The 18,097-nt window shown below is 37.0% G+C and overlaps 1 protein-coding gene across 3 annotated transcripts in view; it reads right to left on the reverse strand.

Annotated features, from left to right (window-relative positions):
• The window catches only part of LOC114327276 (uncharacterized), a 758,694-nt gene that overhangs the window by 12,097 nt on the left and 728,500 nt on the right, over positions 1–18,097 (reverse strand). For all 3 annotated transcript variants that reach the window (XM_050643570.1, XM_050643571.1, XM_050643572.1), the window contains 4 exons: positions 17,417–17,669; positions 17,018–17,204; positions 11,532–11,793; positions 2,124–2,253 (listed from right to left, as the gene is read on the reverse strand). In XM_050643570.1, coding sequence (XP_050499527.1) covers positions 2,124–2,253; positions 11,532–11,793; positions 17,018–17,204; positions 17,417–17,669 — 832 coding nt within the window. The remainder of the gene's footprint in view (positions 1–2,123; positions 2,254–11,531; positions 11,794–17,017; positions 17,205–17,416; positions 17,670–18,097) is intronic.

The following is an 18,097-nucleotide window of genomic DNA, read 5'->3' on the forward strand; positions in this document are numbered from 1 at the left end:
AATTCATACTTGTATTTAATATTTTCCAAATAAAACCAGATTTCTGAAAATAATTAAATAACGCCTCCTAGCTTGCATATTACTTATTAGGCTATTTCGAAAATAAGACACTTACATTGACGAAAAAGAGCTGTTTTCAACAAGACCAAGTATGCAAAACTCGATTTAGCAGAACGGGACTTACAGCCATTTTTTCATAAGAAGGTTCCCACCCACCCCCACCTCTTATTTACAAAGGTAGACTTAAACTTGTGAAATCAAATATGCGCAGAATTTTATGAAGAATACGATGATTGGATTTCCAGTGCCCTTTCATTAGGTAAACTTTGTAAAATTTTGATTTTTTAATTTTTGATATTCAATTACGCCCTCTAGCGGTGGACCTAAAATTATGAAAATAATTTCCAGGCTTTTCCCGAGGTAGCTTTTGTTATAAATATTTTTTTCTCAAAGCTGTACTATAAACGGTTCCTGAGATATGGCCGAGAGCCATTCTTATTGGGACACCCGGTACATATAGTCTTTAACTGAATAATTTGAGGACGGGGTCTGTTTGTCTCAAGTTGGTCCTTAAAAATGATAACTGTATTTTTTAATTTATTCTTTTCTATAGATTCTAACAAGGATAGCTTAAGGCCTTTATTTTGAATATTGAGAATTTCAAAATTGGTCATTAGAAGAATGAATGTGATCTACAAAGTGAAGTGCATACGAAGAATCTGTTTTTCTAATATTGGAAGCCCCTTTGTGATCTGCTATACTTTTGTTAAAGGTTCTATCAGTTTGACCGATGTAAATTTTTGGTCAGTTACTTGTAAGTTCGTATACACCACTGTGTGCTATGTGCTTTTTCTTTTGGCTCTTGTTATTGTTAATATGTTTGCTTAATTTGTTGTTTGTCCTGAATGTTTGTGATATTCTTTCTCTTTTCGCCTGTATACTATGTAATTGAGCAAAAGGTACTGAGTTTTTTCACTGGTGGCGGAAAGCCCTTAAACTAGTCTTTATGTAATAGGGGCATAGGCGCAGAATGTCGCCTGTCAAAATGTTTAATGTGTTTTAAATATATTATTTTTTTTTTCGAATCCTGAGAAAATTAATAAGTATTTTTGAAAAATTTAAACGCAGAATGAAAGATTGCACTATTACCGAGGGCCGAAAGTCCCTTAGAATAACCAAAAAGTTTCTCTTGAATGAGATATTTGAAATTAAAAGTCGCGCTAAATTTTCTCTTTTTGTTTTCACCCCTTGAACATTTTGACAGGCGAAATATTGCGCCTATGTCCTTAAGTTGCAAATAGAGAACTTGCACATTTTTTTTATTACGTAATAATGTTCAGTTTTGTATAAAAATGAGATTTCCAAAATTTCACGCTTCAAAAACTCATAATAACTTAGAAGTACAAATTTAAAGTCTTCTGTATTTTAAAATAGTTCGAACGACCCGTGACGTCACAGAGTTTAACTATATGGTTCCGTTTATAGTTATATATTTAGGTATATTCTTCTTCTTCTTCTTTAGTTTATTGGCGTCCACCTACTTGAGTATTTGGCCAGCTCATCGTCGCGTAATAAATGAAAAATATTTATATTCTAATGACATTTATCGTATGTCATTGTAATAATATATACCAGTTTGTTGAGATTGGAGTTTGATACAGTTTTGAAGGAAAGGAAAGAAGGTTTACTATGAAAAATAAAACCATTTTGTAAAAGTACAAGTTTTCTATGGATAGTTCAAACGATCAAAAACACTTGAAACGTCACATAATTGTATTTTCTACTGACGTTTATAATGTCTAATTTTAAATTATATACAATTTTGTTTACGAATGTAAACATATAACCCCGTGACGTCACGACGCGTTTTGGGCTGGCTGGTTTAAGTTGAATTTTTAATCGTCTTTAGGGGCCAAACGAAAGACAAACAAAACTTTTTTATCTTTGATACATGTTTTAAATTATGTTCTGTTGTGATTTATAACATTTTTTTTGAATTTAAAATTTTATGAAAGTTCCCTAGTCACTTTTGTTATGACTGTTTGTCATTTAAAAAGTTTTGAACATATATATTCATAGATAAATAGCATCTACATAAATAGCTTAATATATTCTTAACTTACCTGCTTGACAATTTTGTTTGTCCATGATTGGAATCGTCGTCTGAGTAATCAATTTCCGGTTGTGGTGGAGGATCATTGGAAAAACCAGAATCATTACTACTGTGAAGGGAAGCGTTGCCTATGGGACCACCTAGAATACAAATTAAAAAAATAATTTATTTAAAAAAGTATATTCAATATAACCATAATATGTTAGGAAACTATATGTATATGTATAGAGTTGGTTAAATTTTTTTTCGATTCGAGTCTCACTATTGTCCAATACGTATTACGAGGTTTTCCATTCAAATTGAGCAGAAACTGTGTTTACTTGGCAATTATTGTAACATAAAATACCACAGTACGCTATTAGCGACCTTTGTATGAAGAAGTATGAAGTCAAGACACTTCTTATTGATGGAGATTCAAGCAAACTGCAAATCCAAACTTACTAGAAAGCTACAGGACGATGTTAGGAATATCATTTATTCCGACAATAAATCAGCATGAATAGACTGATATTATTGTATCGGATTAAAGATATTTCTAACGATGCCACAATCGATAATAATTCTGAAGTTTGACATATTAATTTAAAATTTTGTTTATATAGAATATACAATTTTGCATATTTGTTACACTTTTAAATGTCTCACAATAAAACACTGAAAAACGTTTGTTTTCTATACTTCCACAAAATTTATTACAACTATGTTATTACTACAGCTGTTTCGGCAAAGTGCCTTTCTCAAGTGATGCCGAAACCTCTGTAGTAATAACATAGTTGTAATAAATTGTGTGGAAGTATAGAAAACAAACGTTTTTCAGTGTTTTATTGTGAGATAAAATGAACTTCCGTCAAGTAACGGTCGAATCCATCAACTTTTAAATGTGTTGAAAAGTCAGACTACAGAAATCAGTAGACGTACATATCTAACAAATCTTCTTCTTAAAGTTCCCTCTCCTATCGGAGGTTGGATATCATAATGGCTATGGTCACTTTGTTGGCTGCTGCTCTGAATAGTTGTAATGAACTACAGTTAAACCATTCTCTAAGGTTCCTCAGCCAGGAGATGCGTCTTCTTCCTATGCTTCTTCTTCCTTGGATCCTTCCTTGCATAATAATTCTCAGCAACTCATATTTTTCTCCTCTGGTAATGTGACCCAAATATTCCAGTTTTCTAGTTTTTATACTTTTCATAATTTCTAACTCCTTATTTAAACGTCGTAGCACTTCAACATTGGTAATCTTTTGAACCCACTGAATTTTCAATATTCTTCTGTAACACCACATTTCGAACGCTTCTATTCTTCTTATGTGTTGTCTCTTCAATATCCAAGCTTCCATTCCGTATAGCAATATAGAAAATATGTAGCATCTTAGAGCCTTCAATCTGAGAGGCAACTGAAGGTCTTTGTTTGTAAGCAGTGTCTTCATTATTCATTTTTATAAATGCTTGCCTTGCAGTTTCAATTCGGACTTTAATTTCTTTGCTTTGGTCATTTCTGTCATCAACCCAGGTTCCCAGATATTTGTATGTCTTAACTTTTTCTATTTGGGTTTGCTCTATCATTAACCTTTCATTTCCATGTTCTGTTTTTGAGACAAACATAAATTTATTTTTAGTCCGTATCGAATGCAATATAAATCTAACATATAGAGCAATACTATGGATTCAAGAAACTTTCAACATCAAATAATATATTCGCAAAAAGAACGAAAATATTGATATTCAGAACATGGGGTATTTAATCAACGGCAGAACTATTATCAAGCTCGTCTTCACGTACGCGTCACAAACGTGGACGACAACAAAAAGTGATGAAGAACGGTTAGGCTGGTTTGAACGCAAAACTTCAGACATCCTAGTGTGACGCCTCACAACCCGGCCTAATTCTTCTCGATACTTCTCGGCGTTACGAGACAATACCATTCCTATCCACGGCGTTCGGAGCGAGCGCTGCCGAAGTATATATAAAGAACAGGAATCCGATCACAGGCCAGTCAGTCAACGAATGAGCCGCGACGCGTAATATAATTGTACTCGATTCGGATTTAATGAAATGTATATATTAGTTATCGTTATGTTTAGTTAATTAAATCATAAATTTGAGTTGTAAATAAATTAGATGTGTTAGTTAGTGTTATTTGTAATTATTAAAATAAATTAAGTGATGTAAATAAAATAATATAAGTAAGTCTTCCTTTATTTAAAGTAAACTTAGTGCCAAAAAATATAAATAAATAAAATAGTAGAGTCAACCGCGTAACAAAATGGTGCAGAAGTGAGGATACTTGAAATAAATGAAATCTTCGGTTTAAATAGAGTGTGGAACCTTAAAAAAAAATAAATAAAATATAAATCGTAATAAATAAAGTGTGTGATCATGTCTACCTTGTTTAAGCTAAAAATTGCAGACCTGAGACTTGAATTGGAAGAAAGGGACCTGAGTTCTACTGGAAAAAAGGCTGAGCTAGTCGAACGTCTAAAGAACGCTCTTCAGGAAGAGGGTCAAGATCCAGAAACCTATTTGTTTGAAAACAATAATGCTGCTTTGATTTCGTCAATTACATCGTTAGAGAACAAAGTTTCGACAGACATTACGTCGTTGGAGAGCAAAGTTTCTAGTGAAATCTCCCAAGTTTCCTCGGATGTTTTGAAAGTTTCGACAGACATTACATCGTTGGAGACCAAAGTTTCTAGTGAAATCTCCCAAGTTTCGACAGAGATTACATCGTTAGAGACCAAAGTTTCTAGTGAAATCTCCCAAGTTTCCTCGGATGTTTTGAAAGTTTCTACAGACATTACATCGCTAGAGAACAAAGTCTCGACAGACATTACATCGTTAGAACATCGAGTTTCTAGTGATATTTTGAAAGTTTCGGGTGATATTTCATCCCTTGAAAGCAAGATGACTGACAAGATCTCTAAAGTCACTTCGGATTTTGACGACAAGATATCGTCCATAAAATCTACTTTTGAGGAAAAGATCAAGGAATTAGAAAAGAAAATGGAGGAAACGGAAAAAGCAGACAAAGGGATGGAACCCATCTTAACAGACATTAAAGATGATGAAACCAAATACAAATTGGAGCCACAGTCGATAGTTGAAGGGAGTGTAGGTCATGCTCGTGTTAAGGTGCCAAATTTCGACGGAAAGTCATCATGGAACAACTACATGAAACAGTTCGAATCTGCGGCCAGAGCGAACGGATGGTCCGAAAAAGAAAAAGCTGTAAACCTCACTATTGCTCTTCGAGGCGACGCTTTGGATGTCCTCCAGACCATAGCCGTAGAGGAGACAGATGACTTCGAGCAGCTGAAGAAGAGACTGAATATGCGATACGGGCACGAACATTTAGAGCATGTCTATCAGTCGCAGTTTAAAAATCGAAGACAAAAGAAAGATGAAGCTCTTCAAGAATACGAGGTCGATATTGCCAGGTTGGTACGATATGCATATCCAACAGCTCCCGAAGACATGATGGAAAAGTTGGCTGTTCAAACATTCATTGATGGCCTTCGTGATCATGAAATGCAAAGAACACTGCGATTAGCTCGTCACAAGACGCTGGTTGATGTCTTGTCTGCCGCCCTCGAATACGAATCAGCTACCCAGGCCTCTGGCGGGTACAGTAAAGTTAGGACTGTAAAAGAGGAAGAGGATGAAGACAAACTGGACCAGATCGTCAATATGATAAAGGGCATTTCATACAAGAAAACAAAGACCATAAGGTGCTGGAATTGTGGGGAAATGGGACACGTACGGAGTTCATGTAAGTACCCTAGGTACAATAACAGTCAAGAGACTCACCAGCAAGAAAACTAGAACGGGTCGGCCTTAGGGGGGCAGCTTCGACCCGCAACTTTTCCAAAGACCCTCTCATACTAATAGCTTCTTTGAAATGTCGTGAAGATAGTGTATATGTGGATGGAGAAATAAATGGTAAAAAGTATACATTGTTGGTGGATACCGGAGCGACCAGGACCATTATACGACCGTCAGTTATAAACAGTCGTAAGAAACTCTTACCAACGAGGTTGCGACTGCGGACTGCCACAGGTGAAAATGCCAACATCCACGGAGAAATCCAGATACAATTGGGGATTGGAGCAGAAAAGTTCGTCCATACTGTTATAGTTGCAGACATCGAAGAAGATGTTATATTAGGAATGGACGTAATGAATTTGCATGGATTTCAATTGGATTTTAAGAACAGGGTAATCAAAGTTGGCAACGAGGAGGTATTTCTTCATCCACATGATGACAGCACTATGCTAGCAGCTATTAGAGAAGATACAGTTGTGCCTGCGAGGAGTGAAACGATCATCGTAGCGCGGCTACAGGGAATTGTAGAAGAGGGAACACCTGTTATGATGGAGCCATGGAACCACGACGAGGAGGTTGGCCGAGGAATCATAATTGGAAAGGAATTGGTTACTTCTGCTAAAGAAATTCCCGTGAGATTGATTAATGTCAATGACTACCCGGTGACCATCAAGAAGGAGACAAAAGTAGGAACTTGTGTACCCGTGACGTCCATAATCCGTCAGACGACAACATCAGATAATTCCAACGACAAGTTCGACCAAATGGTTGCAGTTGCAGGCCAGTCTCTAAACCAAGTAGAAAAAAAGAAATTAAGGGAATTTCTTCGGCAATATCGTGACATATTCGTACCGAAAGGAGGAAAGACAGGAAGAACGACAGTTGTTAAACACAAAATCGACACTGGTACCGCTAGGCCAATTCGTCAAACAGCTCGACGATTACCACAGGCGAAGAGAGAGGAAGCTGAAAGGATTGTTCAAGAAATGAAGAAAGACGGGGTGATAGAATCTTCTACGAGCCCATGGGTCTCTCCGGTGGTCCTGGTCAAGAAGAAAGATGGAACTACGAGGTTCTGTGTGGACTACCGTTTGTTGAACAATGTTACCAAGAAAGATAGTTATCCTCTGCCTCGGATTGACGACACGTTGGACACATTGGCTGGAAGTAAATTGTTTTCTACGTTGGACTTGAAGTCTGGATATTGGCAGGTAGAAATGGATCCAGTGGACAAGGAGAAGACGGCCTTCACGACAGGATCCGGATTATGGGAATTCAACGTTATGCCGTTTGGACTCTGTAATGCTCCTGCGACATTTGAGAGGCTTATGGAAAATGTGTTGAGAGGGTTATCTTGGAAAACATGCCTGGTGTATTTAGACGACATAATCGTTTTGGGTGAGACGTTTGAAGACCACCTGCAGAATTTAGAAGACGTTTTTAATCGACTTGAAGCTGCCCAGTTAATGTTAAACCCCAATAAATGCCAGCTATTTCAAAGTAAAGTCAATTATCTAGGCCATATAGTCAGCAAAGAAGGAGTGGCCGTGGACAAAGGAAAAATCGATTCCATTAAGGAATGGCCGGAACCAACTGATAAACATCAAGTGAGAAGTTTTCTGGGACTATGTACTTACTACCGGAGATTCATTAAGAAGTTTGCAGATATCGCTAAGCCATTAACACGACTTACAGAGGAAGCAAGGGATTATTGCTGGGATAGAGACTGCCAAACAGCCTTTGAAACTTTGAAGAGGCATTTAATTACAGCGCCAATATTAGGGTATCCACTGCCAGAAGGAGAGTTCATCTTAGATACGGATGCAAGCAATGTGGGAATTGGAGGAGTGCTGTCGCAGATCCAAGGAGGACAGGAACGAGTCCTTGGATATTTTAGTAAAGTGCTTTCAAAACCTGAACGAAATTATTGCGTCACGAGAAGAGAACTTCTAGCAGTAGTAAAATCAGTGGAACACTTCTATCAATACCTCTATGGAAGGAAGTTTCTAATCCGAACCGACCATGCCGCCCTTAAATGGTTAATGCAGTTTAAGAATCCAGAGGGTCAGATAGCCAGATGGATTGAACGACTTCAAGAATATGATTTTAAGATCGAGCATCGAGCCGGAGTTAGCCACAGGAACGCTGATTCCCTATCTAGAAGACCGTGTCCAGCAGAATGTTCCCATTGCAACAAAACAGAGTCAAAGGAAGCAGCAGTACTAAGAACAACAGTGGTCAACGACGAGTGGACGCCTACCAAGATCAAGGAAGAACAAGAAAAAGATCCAGTTTTACAGAAGATTCGAAAATGGAAAGAAGAAAATCGTCGACCATCTTGGCAAGAAATATCAAGCCTAGGCTCAGTAGTTAAGACGTATTGGGCCCAGTGGGACTCATTTATCTTGGAAGACAGCTTGCTTAAACGAGTAATAGAAAATGATGATGGTTCAGTGAGAAAAACACAGTTGGTGATTCCAAAGAGCAGAGTAGCCGAAGTACTTCGTCAGCTACACGACAGTCCATCAGGAGGGCATTTTGGTGTAAAGAAGACCCTTCAGAGAATTCGGGAACGATTTTATTGGATGAATAGTTCCGACGATGTGAAGGACTGGTGTAAGAAATGTACTACCTGTGCTACAAGTAACGGACCCTACCGGAAAAGAAAGGCTCCTATGAGACAGTACAATGTTGGAAGTCCGTTTGAAAGAATAGCTTTGGATATTGCCGGGCCATTTCCAGAAAGTGACAATTGATGCAAATACATGTTGGTGGTAATGGATTACTTCACGAAGTGGGTGGAGATCTACGCAATTCCAGACCAGAAGGCCGCCACTATTGCAGATGTGTTAATCAAAGACTGCATCAGCCGATTTGGAGTACCTCTGGAGATCCATAGTGACCAAGGAAGGAACTTTGAGAGCGATCTATTTCAAGGAATCTGTGATAAACTAGGCATGAAGAAGACAAGAACCACGGCCTATCACCCGCAATCGGATGGAATGGTGGAGCGTATGAATAGGACAGTTGGCAAGTATTTGACAAAGATGGTGTCCAATCATCAACGAGACTGGGACCAGTACCTTCCGTTCTTCGCAATGGCCTATAGATCTGCTGTTAACGAATCAACTGGCCAAACACCAGCAAAAGTCCTATTTGGACGTGAGGTGCGTCTACCCTGTGATCTAGAGTTTGGATGTCGACCTGGAGAAGATGTTGCTGGTGAGGATTACGTGAATGAATTACGAAGAAGAATGGACGATATACATGAGTTGGTCCGTTCTAATCTTCAGATCGCTAGCGACCGAATGAAGAAACGATACGATACCCAAGCTGAGAAGGGATGTTTCAAGGAGAACGACAAAGTCTGGCTTTATAATCCAAAGAAGCGAACAGGTTGTTCTCCCAAGTTGCAGCAGTTCTGGGAAGGTCCGTACCTCATTGTCAAGAGAATCAATGACGTTATCTACCGAATAAGCAAGATTCCTAGGGGAAAGCCGATGATAGTCCACCATAACCGGTTGGCGCCGTACGAGGGAGACCACGACGTAGATGAAGAAGTGGAAGTCAACCAAGTTCGAGAAATACCTGACCTTACCTTTGAAGAGTTCATGGGTGCCTACGGAGGTACCGGTAAAGCAAGACATGGTGTTACCACTGAAGAAAAGCGAGATCTTCTCGCATTTCCCGATGACTATTCGCTGGCCCATACCATCCCGGCCAGTATCAAAGACGCACGAGGGTTGGCATCCGCCTTCCGAAGGAAGTTTGGTCGAGTTGCAGAACTTCAATGCCAACTGCCAGCTCCTGGCAAAGCATTGAAACTCCAAGATGCATCACGTTACCTATTCTATCTGGTAACAAAAGACACTGTCCATGACCAACCTACCTACCAAGATGTATGGGATGCATTAATTCAATTGAGAGAGCACGTGTTGGAGTCCGACGTGCAAAAGTTGGCCATGCCAAAGTTAGAATGCCGCCAATTAGACTGGAGAGTTATCCGAAATATGGTAGAAGAAATTTTTAAAGACACCGAGGTCCAGGTGTTAGTCTGTTGCAATCCGCATAGTTACTGGTGCGGAGAGAAGACCGTCCCCTGTCACTTTTATACAACTGGGAGTTGTAAAAGAGGGTCCAGTTGCAGATACCAGCATCCAGTTCCAGTCCCGACAAGGTTCCAGGAGGAACCATCTTTTAAGGAGGGGGCAATGTGACGCCTCACAACCCGGCCTAATTCTTCTCGATACTTCTCGGCGTTACGAGACAATACCATTCCTATCCACGGCGTTCGGAGCGAGCGCTGCCGAAGTATATATAAAGAACAGGAATCCGATCACAGGCCAGTCAGTCAACGAATGAGCCGCGACGCGTAATATAATTGTACTCGATTCGGATTTAATGAAATGTATATATTAGTTATCGTTATGTTTAGTTAATTAAATCATAAATTTGAGTTGTAAATAAATTAGATGTGTTAGTTAGTGTTATTTGTAATTATTAAAATAAATTAAGTGATGTAAATAAAATAATATAAGTAAGTCTTCCTTTATTTAAAGTAAACTTAGTGCCAAAAAATATAAATAAATAAAATAGTAGAGTCAACCGCGTAACACTAGACTTGGATCCCGCGTACCAAAAAAGTTGATTAATAGCAAGCTCAAAATTTGTTAATAGCTTAACGGTGTCTAGTCGGAGAAACTTTGATGTATGGGAACACTGGAACAGGGGAAGTTTTAATTGTGGAACAGGTTAAAAATTTGGAACGTCAGACTACGAAAACGTTCCATGTATTTTGTCGGACAGAACTTCCAATTGATTTGTCATGCAAAAATCAGACTGGTGTTTATCACCAACTAGGCATTTTAATGAGTGGAACACGAAGAACATGTCAAATGACAGGAATCATGTTGGTTAGTAATAATAGTCTAATTTTTGCATGAGAGTTTAATGAATGGGTAACAAATCAATTGGACCTTCTGTCCGACAAAATACATGGGATGTTTTCATAATCTGACGTTCCAAATTTTTAAACTGTTTCACAGTTCCACAATTAAAACTTTTCATGTTCCCGTACATCAAAGTTTGCCCCACTAGACACCGTTAAGCTATTGACAAATATTCAGCTTGCTATTAATCAATTTTTTTTTGGTGCGCGGGATCCAGGTCTATACTTATAAGGGAGTGCAGGAAAATGGATTATGGCGTAGACCATAGAATTTTGAGCTTTATACCGCCTTTATGGTGAACCTAGTATAGGTAGGTCCATTAAAATAAACAAGCTGCACTGGCTAGGTCACTTAGTGAGAATGAATGAGATGGAGCCGTCAAAAAACACCTATAACCAGAGACCAGATGGAGTGAGATTAAGAGGCAGGCCCAGAGCACGATTTAAGGACAGGTGAAAGACGAATTAAGAGTACGTACCTAATTGAAAAACCCTAGGCGAAGGATAGGAAAAAATGGAAGCTGATTCTAGAACAGGCTAAGATCCACCATGGGTTGTAGAGCCAATGATGATGATGATATGTTATTGTTGCATATTTAAAGTCGTGTTTTAAATAATACCGAACTATGACGCGGCTTTACAGTACTTACCGATTTTTCCACCTTTGGATTGCAAATGGAACGGTAATGGGATCCCAGCTGAGGGTTTATCCGATCTAGCAGGTGCTGGATGCGTAGAGTATGCACTTGCAGTTGGTGTTGTAAAGCTAAACGATGACGTCGATGATTTCATAGCGGAGTTGGGGGTTTGTGATTGGGCGGCATTTAATTTTGATTCTGGCAGCGTTGGTGTGGGGACGGGAGCAGGCAGACTTGGCGGTGGTACAATGTTAGAACCGATAGCTCGCCGAATCTAAAATAATACAAGTGTATGTCAAACATTATGTTTTATATATGTATACAGGGTGTCCAGAAACTCTACCGACAAACGAAGACAGGAGATTCCTCAGATCATTTTAAGACAATTTAACCAAATTCATCTAGTCCGAAAATGTTCCTTAAGGGAGCTAGAGCTCTTTGAAGATGGCGTCTTGTAATTAGTTTTTCTTAAATACCTCCAAAACGCTTCTAGTTAGAAAAACGAAAATTGATACACATATTTATCTTCTAGAGATAAATCGATTTCATCTATTGTGAATTCCTAGTACCAGTCATAGGCGTCTTATTTGGGTGTGGCAACGGTAATTTTATCGCATAAGTTTTTTGTCTTTAAGTTTTGAGCATTTTTGATACCGGATTATTAAATTGAGATGTATTCTAGTACTAAAGGGTACTCTTGTTTTAAGTCGGTAGGACACACCGTTTTCTAGAAAAACCGATTTGAAAATTTTTCGTTTCCTGAATTAGAAAAAAAAAATGAAAAAAATTTTCAAAAAAAAACCATGAATTTTACCAACTTAAAGCAAGATTACCTTTTAGTACTAGAATTCCTCATAATTTAATAATCTAGTGTCAAAAATTCTTAAAAATTGAAGACAAAAAAAGTTATACGATAAAATAACTGTTGACCTACCTAAAACGGGCGCATATGGCCGGTACTAGAAATTCACCATTAATGAAATCGATTCATCTCTGGAATATAAATAAACGTACCAGTTTTCGTTTTTCTAAATAGTTTTTTTTTTATTTTTTTTTTGATATTCAAAAAACGAAAAATGTTCTAATCGATTTTTCTAGAAAACGATGAATCCTATCGACTTAAAGTAAGAGTACCTTTTGGTACTCTTACCTTACATTTTAATAATCCAGACTCAAGAATGCTTAAAAATTAAAAACAAAAAAGTTATGCGATAATATAACTGTAGCCCTACCCAAAACGGACGCCTATGACAGGTACTAGAAATTTGCAATGGATGGAATCGCTTTAACTCTGGAAGATAATTATGTGTACCAAGTTTCGTTTTTCTAAATAGAAGCGTTCTGGAGATATTTAAGAAAAACTAATACCAGACGCCATATTCAAATAGCTCTAGCTCCTCTATGAAACATTTTCGGGCTAGATGAATTGGGTTAAATTGTCTTCAAATTATCTGAGGAATCTCCTGTCTTCGTTTGTCGGTAGAGTTTCTGGACACCCTGTATATAGAATAGATTTACAGCTCATCAAAAAATAAAGTTAATAACTAACACATTTAACTAAGCTAGCAGGATATAGATAATTACTTTTGGTATTTAACCTTTCAGCTAACGCGTTATCCTAAATTTTACGACAAATCACGTTATCGGACCCCCCACTTACTCCAGACAGTTGAGCGAATCGATGTTTTAGGTTTGTGAGATTCGGTGTGTTCCTAGACTAATATCGTATCCAATTTACGGACAAGTGTTTTCTATCTGCAAAATTCCCGTTATTCGTAAAATTTACGACACATGCCGTTCCGTATAAGTATATTGATAATATCCTCGCATCCAATATTGTTTTCCATATAGTCTAATAGCTAGTGAACCCTCCGACTAACGGTCGTCCTGTAAGGCTAGAAATTTTTCTAGTGATAATTTATAGCACACCAAGGCTAAAACCATGACCTGGCAGGCATCAGCGATGCACGTGTATCTACCAGGTGAATCGAAAAGTGCAAATTTAGGGGGTAAAATAAACTTTCTCCTGTAAGGTTTAAATTTAAGTATGTGTTTGAGTAAGTCATTTCGAAGAAATGTGTAAAATGACAAGCGATTCTGAAGAGCATAGACCTTGCCAGGCGAGGGGAAAGATTAAGGGTTTTTCCTAAAATTATTCTTCTTGCATCGAACAATTTTTTTTTTAGGTTTTTTGAATCATTCCAAACAGAAAAGGTCTTTAGTCATTTTTCTCTTAGCCAAGCCGCACACCAAAGAAACATGAAACGAAAAACATGAAACTTTTAACGAAAAACATGTTTCATGAAAAGAAAACACTGCTAAAAAAATCTCAAAGTCCGCCTACTAATGAAACGAGTGTGATTCATGCTCATGACACATTTTTATTTTCGGAGAGTCTCATAAATGGCCGGAAATATATTTGTTTAGCAGTGGTTTATTTCCATGAAACGTAATTTACGTTTCATGTTTCTTTGATGTGCGGCCGGGCTTAAGTTAACAGTTTTTGTTATATAAGCGTTTAAAAATTTTGAAAATTGCGAAATCGGCAATTTTTTAACCCTAAATCGGACATTTATCTAAAAATTTCAATGTTGCCAAGGTACGTAGATATTCTTTAAACATTGATTGATGAAATCCCGAAGAGTTTTTTGCAATAAAATATCGAAAACCCCTTTGTTTTTTTAATTGCTAATCAAGCGGGCGCGACACTGTAGTATAAGTGAGGACGTTTGAGTTTGCATAAATTCATTATCTCGAGAATGGGCAAATTTCAAGAGAAATCCTCAGACAGGTCGATTTTATTTTCGAATTAAGACTTTTTGGCATATGTATAATACTAGTGACGTCATCCATCTAGATGTGATGACGTAATCGATGATTTTTTTTAAATAAGAGTAGGGGTTGTGTGATAACTCATTTGAAAGGTTATTTAATTCTCTATTCAGTAATATAAACATTAACATAATTATTTATACAGGGTGTACAAAAAAAAATTTTCTTCTATTTTATTTGTCAAATTTAATCAAAGTTAATTTAATAAAAAAAATTTTTTTGTACACCCTGTATAAATAATTATGTTAATGTTTATATTAGTGAATAGAGAATTAAATAACCTTTCGAATGAGCTATCGCACAACCCCCTACTCTCATTTAAAAAAATCATCAATTACGTCATCACGCTCAGATGGATGACGTCACTAGTATTAAATATATGCCAAAAAGTCCTAATTTAAAAATAAAAATCGACCTGTCTGAGGATTTCTCTTCAAATTTGCCCATTCTCTAGATAATGAATTTATGCCAACTCAAACGTCCCCACTTATACTACAGTGTCGCGCCCGCTTGATTAGCAATTAAAAAACAAAGGCGTTTCCGATATTGTATTGCAAAAAACTCTGGGATTTCATCAATCAATGTTTAAAGAATATCTACCTACCTTGGCAACTTTGAAATTTTTAGATAAATGTCCGATTTAGGGTTAAAAATGGCCGATTTCGCAATTTTCAAAATTTTCAATCGCTTATATAACAAAAACTATTAACTTAAGAGAAAAATCACTTATGACATTTTCTGTTTGGAATGATTCAAAAAACCCAAAAAAATTTGTTCGATGCAAAAAGAATAATTTTAGGAAAAATCCCTAATTTTTCCCCTCGCCTGGCAAGGTCTTATGCTCTTCAGAATCGCCTGTAATTGTACACATTTCTTTTAAATGACTTACTCAAACACATACTTAAATTTAAACCTTACAGGAGAAAGTTTATTTTACCCCCTAAATTTGCACTTTTCGATTCACCTGGTAGATACACGTGCACCGCTGATGCCTGCCAGGTCATGGTTATTAGCCTTGGTGTGCTATGAATTATCACTAAAAAAATTTCTAGCCTTACAGGACGACCGTTAGTCGGAGGGTTCACTAGCTCTTAGACTATTATTAATTTCAGAAATATTTTATTTTTTTTGTTTCACTTAAAAATCTCTGTAAACAAACCATTGTTGAAGGTTGTGGATGAATAAGAAGTAATCATTTAAAACAATAGTTTTTCTCTGAAATAATATGCCTTTTTTAGCTCGAGCGAATTAAAAAGAGTGAACCTTAACACATGAACTACTAAATTGTTACAGATAAACTGGTAATGCTTTTCAAGGTTTTTATCTACCCTTATCATAAATTTAGTACGTAATCCACTTTAATTTGAAAATAAGTTATCTTAATGACAATCTTAACAGTTTTCCTTTAAAAGCAGGTAATTATCTATAGAGACACAGGGTCAGGAATCAAATACTTTTCCTTTCTAATAGAAAATACTAAATACTAAAATAGAAAATGGATTATTATTTATAATTAGTAAATGTAAATGATATCGAATTACCAAAAGAATGGAAATTAAATAGAGGTTACGAAGCAGAGGGACAAGTTGGCTTTAGAGCTGGGCGCTCCACAGTAGACCACTTGTACTTTATTACTCAAGTTATTAAGAAAAAACAGCCGTCAATAGTTCACTTGGTGTACGTAGACTTACAAAAAGCATATGACAGTGTGTCCCTCAGCGCACTCCGGTCAAACCTACAGTAATCCAACATTAAACATAGTCTTACCAAAGCAGTCCGAAATCTGTATAATGGAACGACTCCAAAAATTAAAATTGGATAAAGGTTATCTGAGGATTTAAAATGACGAAAGGACTGAAGCAGGGTTGCTGTATTTCGCCTACACTTTTCTAAATTTATCTGGAACAAGCACTCAAGCTGTGGAAAAGAAATTGTAATGGCATGGCAATCCCTCTCAATGACAAGACAACACTATACGCTTTATGTTTCGCTGATGACAAAATTCTAATTGCTCAGGATCATGACGACTTGAGTTACATGATGCGGAAGCTAAAAAAAGAATATAACGAATGGGGTTCTCGAAGTCAACATTAAAAAAACACAAGCATTGTGTATTGGAGGGGCAAATCAGTCCATTATATTAGATAATAGGGTAGACATTAAACACTGTGATGAATACAAGTACTTGGGCATAAAGATAACTCCAGATGGAATACTCGATGCTGCTATAAAAGACAGATACATACAGGATAGAAAAGCCATATCCATGATGAACTGCATTCTGTGGGACCAAACAATATTTAAGGAGGGGTCTGAGATGTACAGGCATAGAAGAATGTTCCTACTAACCTGGATAGTTACGTACACTAGCGAAGCTGTATTAAAAGAGCAAATGCCATTCGTGAGTTATTGAATAATATTAAAAAAACAAAAATTCATACCTAGGTCAAAAAGCAAATATGATAACTACTATAAAGTATTATAAAGCTTTCATAAGATTACCTATACTTTTGTGATTTGATCTAAATACTGTGTATAAATAAACAAAAACTTACCCAAAAAAGCAAAAAATAATACACAGTTTTTTTATAATATCAAACTTATTGAGATCTATAATTAAGCATGTTTTACCTTATACTAATAATTAATCTAGCATCCTACTCTACCTGTTTAGCAGTATTGGAAGATCTATGTAAGTGTAAAGTATCTCCAAACATACGAGTGCTGGGGTTGTCTAATGTAGTGTTACCAGAAGGCGTTCCAGCTTCAGGAGAGAGATAGTTGCCCCCAGCAGTGGGCGTTGTTGGATTATTTGAGTGGGATCCGCTAGCGTTACTTCGATGGCTCGGTGAGCTGCAATTTAAATTATGTTAAATATTTTGTCTCTGATTAGTAAATGCTAAAGATTACTTCAAAGATCAAGGGAAATTACATAGACAAGGGATCATTTCATAAACCAGGTAGATCCATTGTTTATAGAATTTCACACATCGTTCAATAGCACCTCGCTTAGCTGAATATTAATAGTCTCTTAGTGTTAGGTAGCTGGTACTACTTTTACTTACGTTGGAGGATCTTCTATGATTTCAGTGTATGCCAGTGGGAACCACCCACTGCATTGAGTCCGAAGGTTTTCTCCAAATTGCCAACCCTTGTTCCGTTCTCCTATTAGGGCGATTAAATCTCCTTCGTGGAAGCTCAACTGGTTTTCACCACTTGAAAGATAAGCGTAGAGTGCGCGAGCCAATTGACAGTCCCAAGTAGGCGGTGGAGGGACGGTAATAGGTCTCATTGGTTGACGAGTTGGCGTGTTGCTTCCTAAAATTGACATTTTATTAATTACAACTGAGTTAGAATTTAAAATAATGATATCAAAAACAAAGCAAAGATTATATAAAAAACTACAGACTTATAAGTCTACTACCAAGTATATACAATATATTCACAAAGATCATTAGAAACGGAATAAGAAATGCATTAGATGCTTTACAACCAAGATAGCAACCTGGTTCAGAAGAAGATTCAATATCCTGGATCATATCCATACGCTTCGAGAACTAATAAGTTGAGGCTAAACAATATGAAATAGAGCTAGCCTTCAACTTTATATGTAGATTTCAAGAAGGCTTTCATTTACATATCCCAAGGCAGTAATAGAAGCTTTGATCAACCAATCCATTGACAACCCGTGCATAGTACATACATTTTTACAAATATATACAGAAGCGCAAAAGGTAACAAGGTAA

The sequence above is a fragment of the Diabrotica virgifera genome, chromosome 2, assembly GCF_917563875.1.
Source record: "Diabrotica virgifera virgifera chromosome 2, PGI_DIABVI_V3a".
NCBI lineage: Eukaryota > Metazoa > Arthropoda > Insecta > Coleoptera > Chrysomelidae > Diabrotica > Diabrotica virgifera.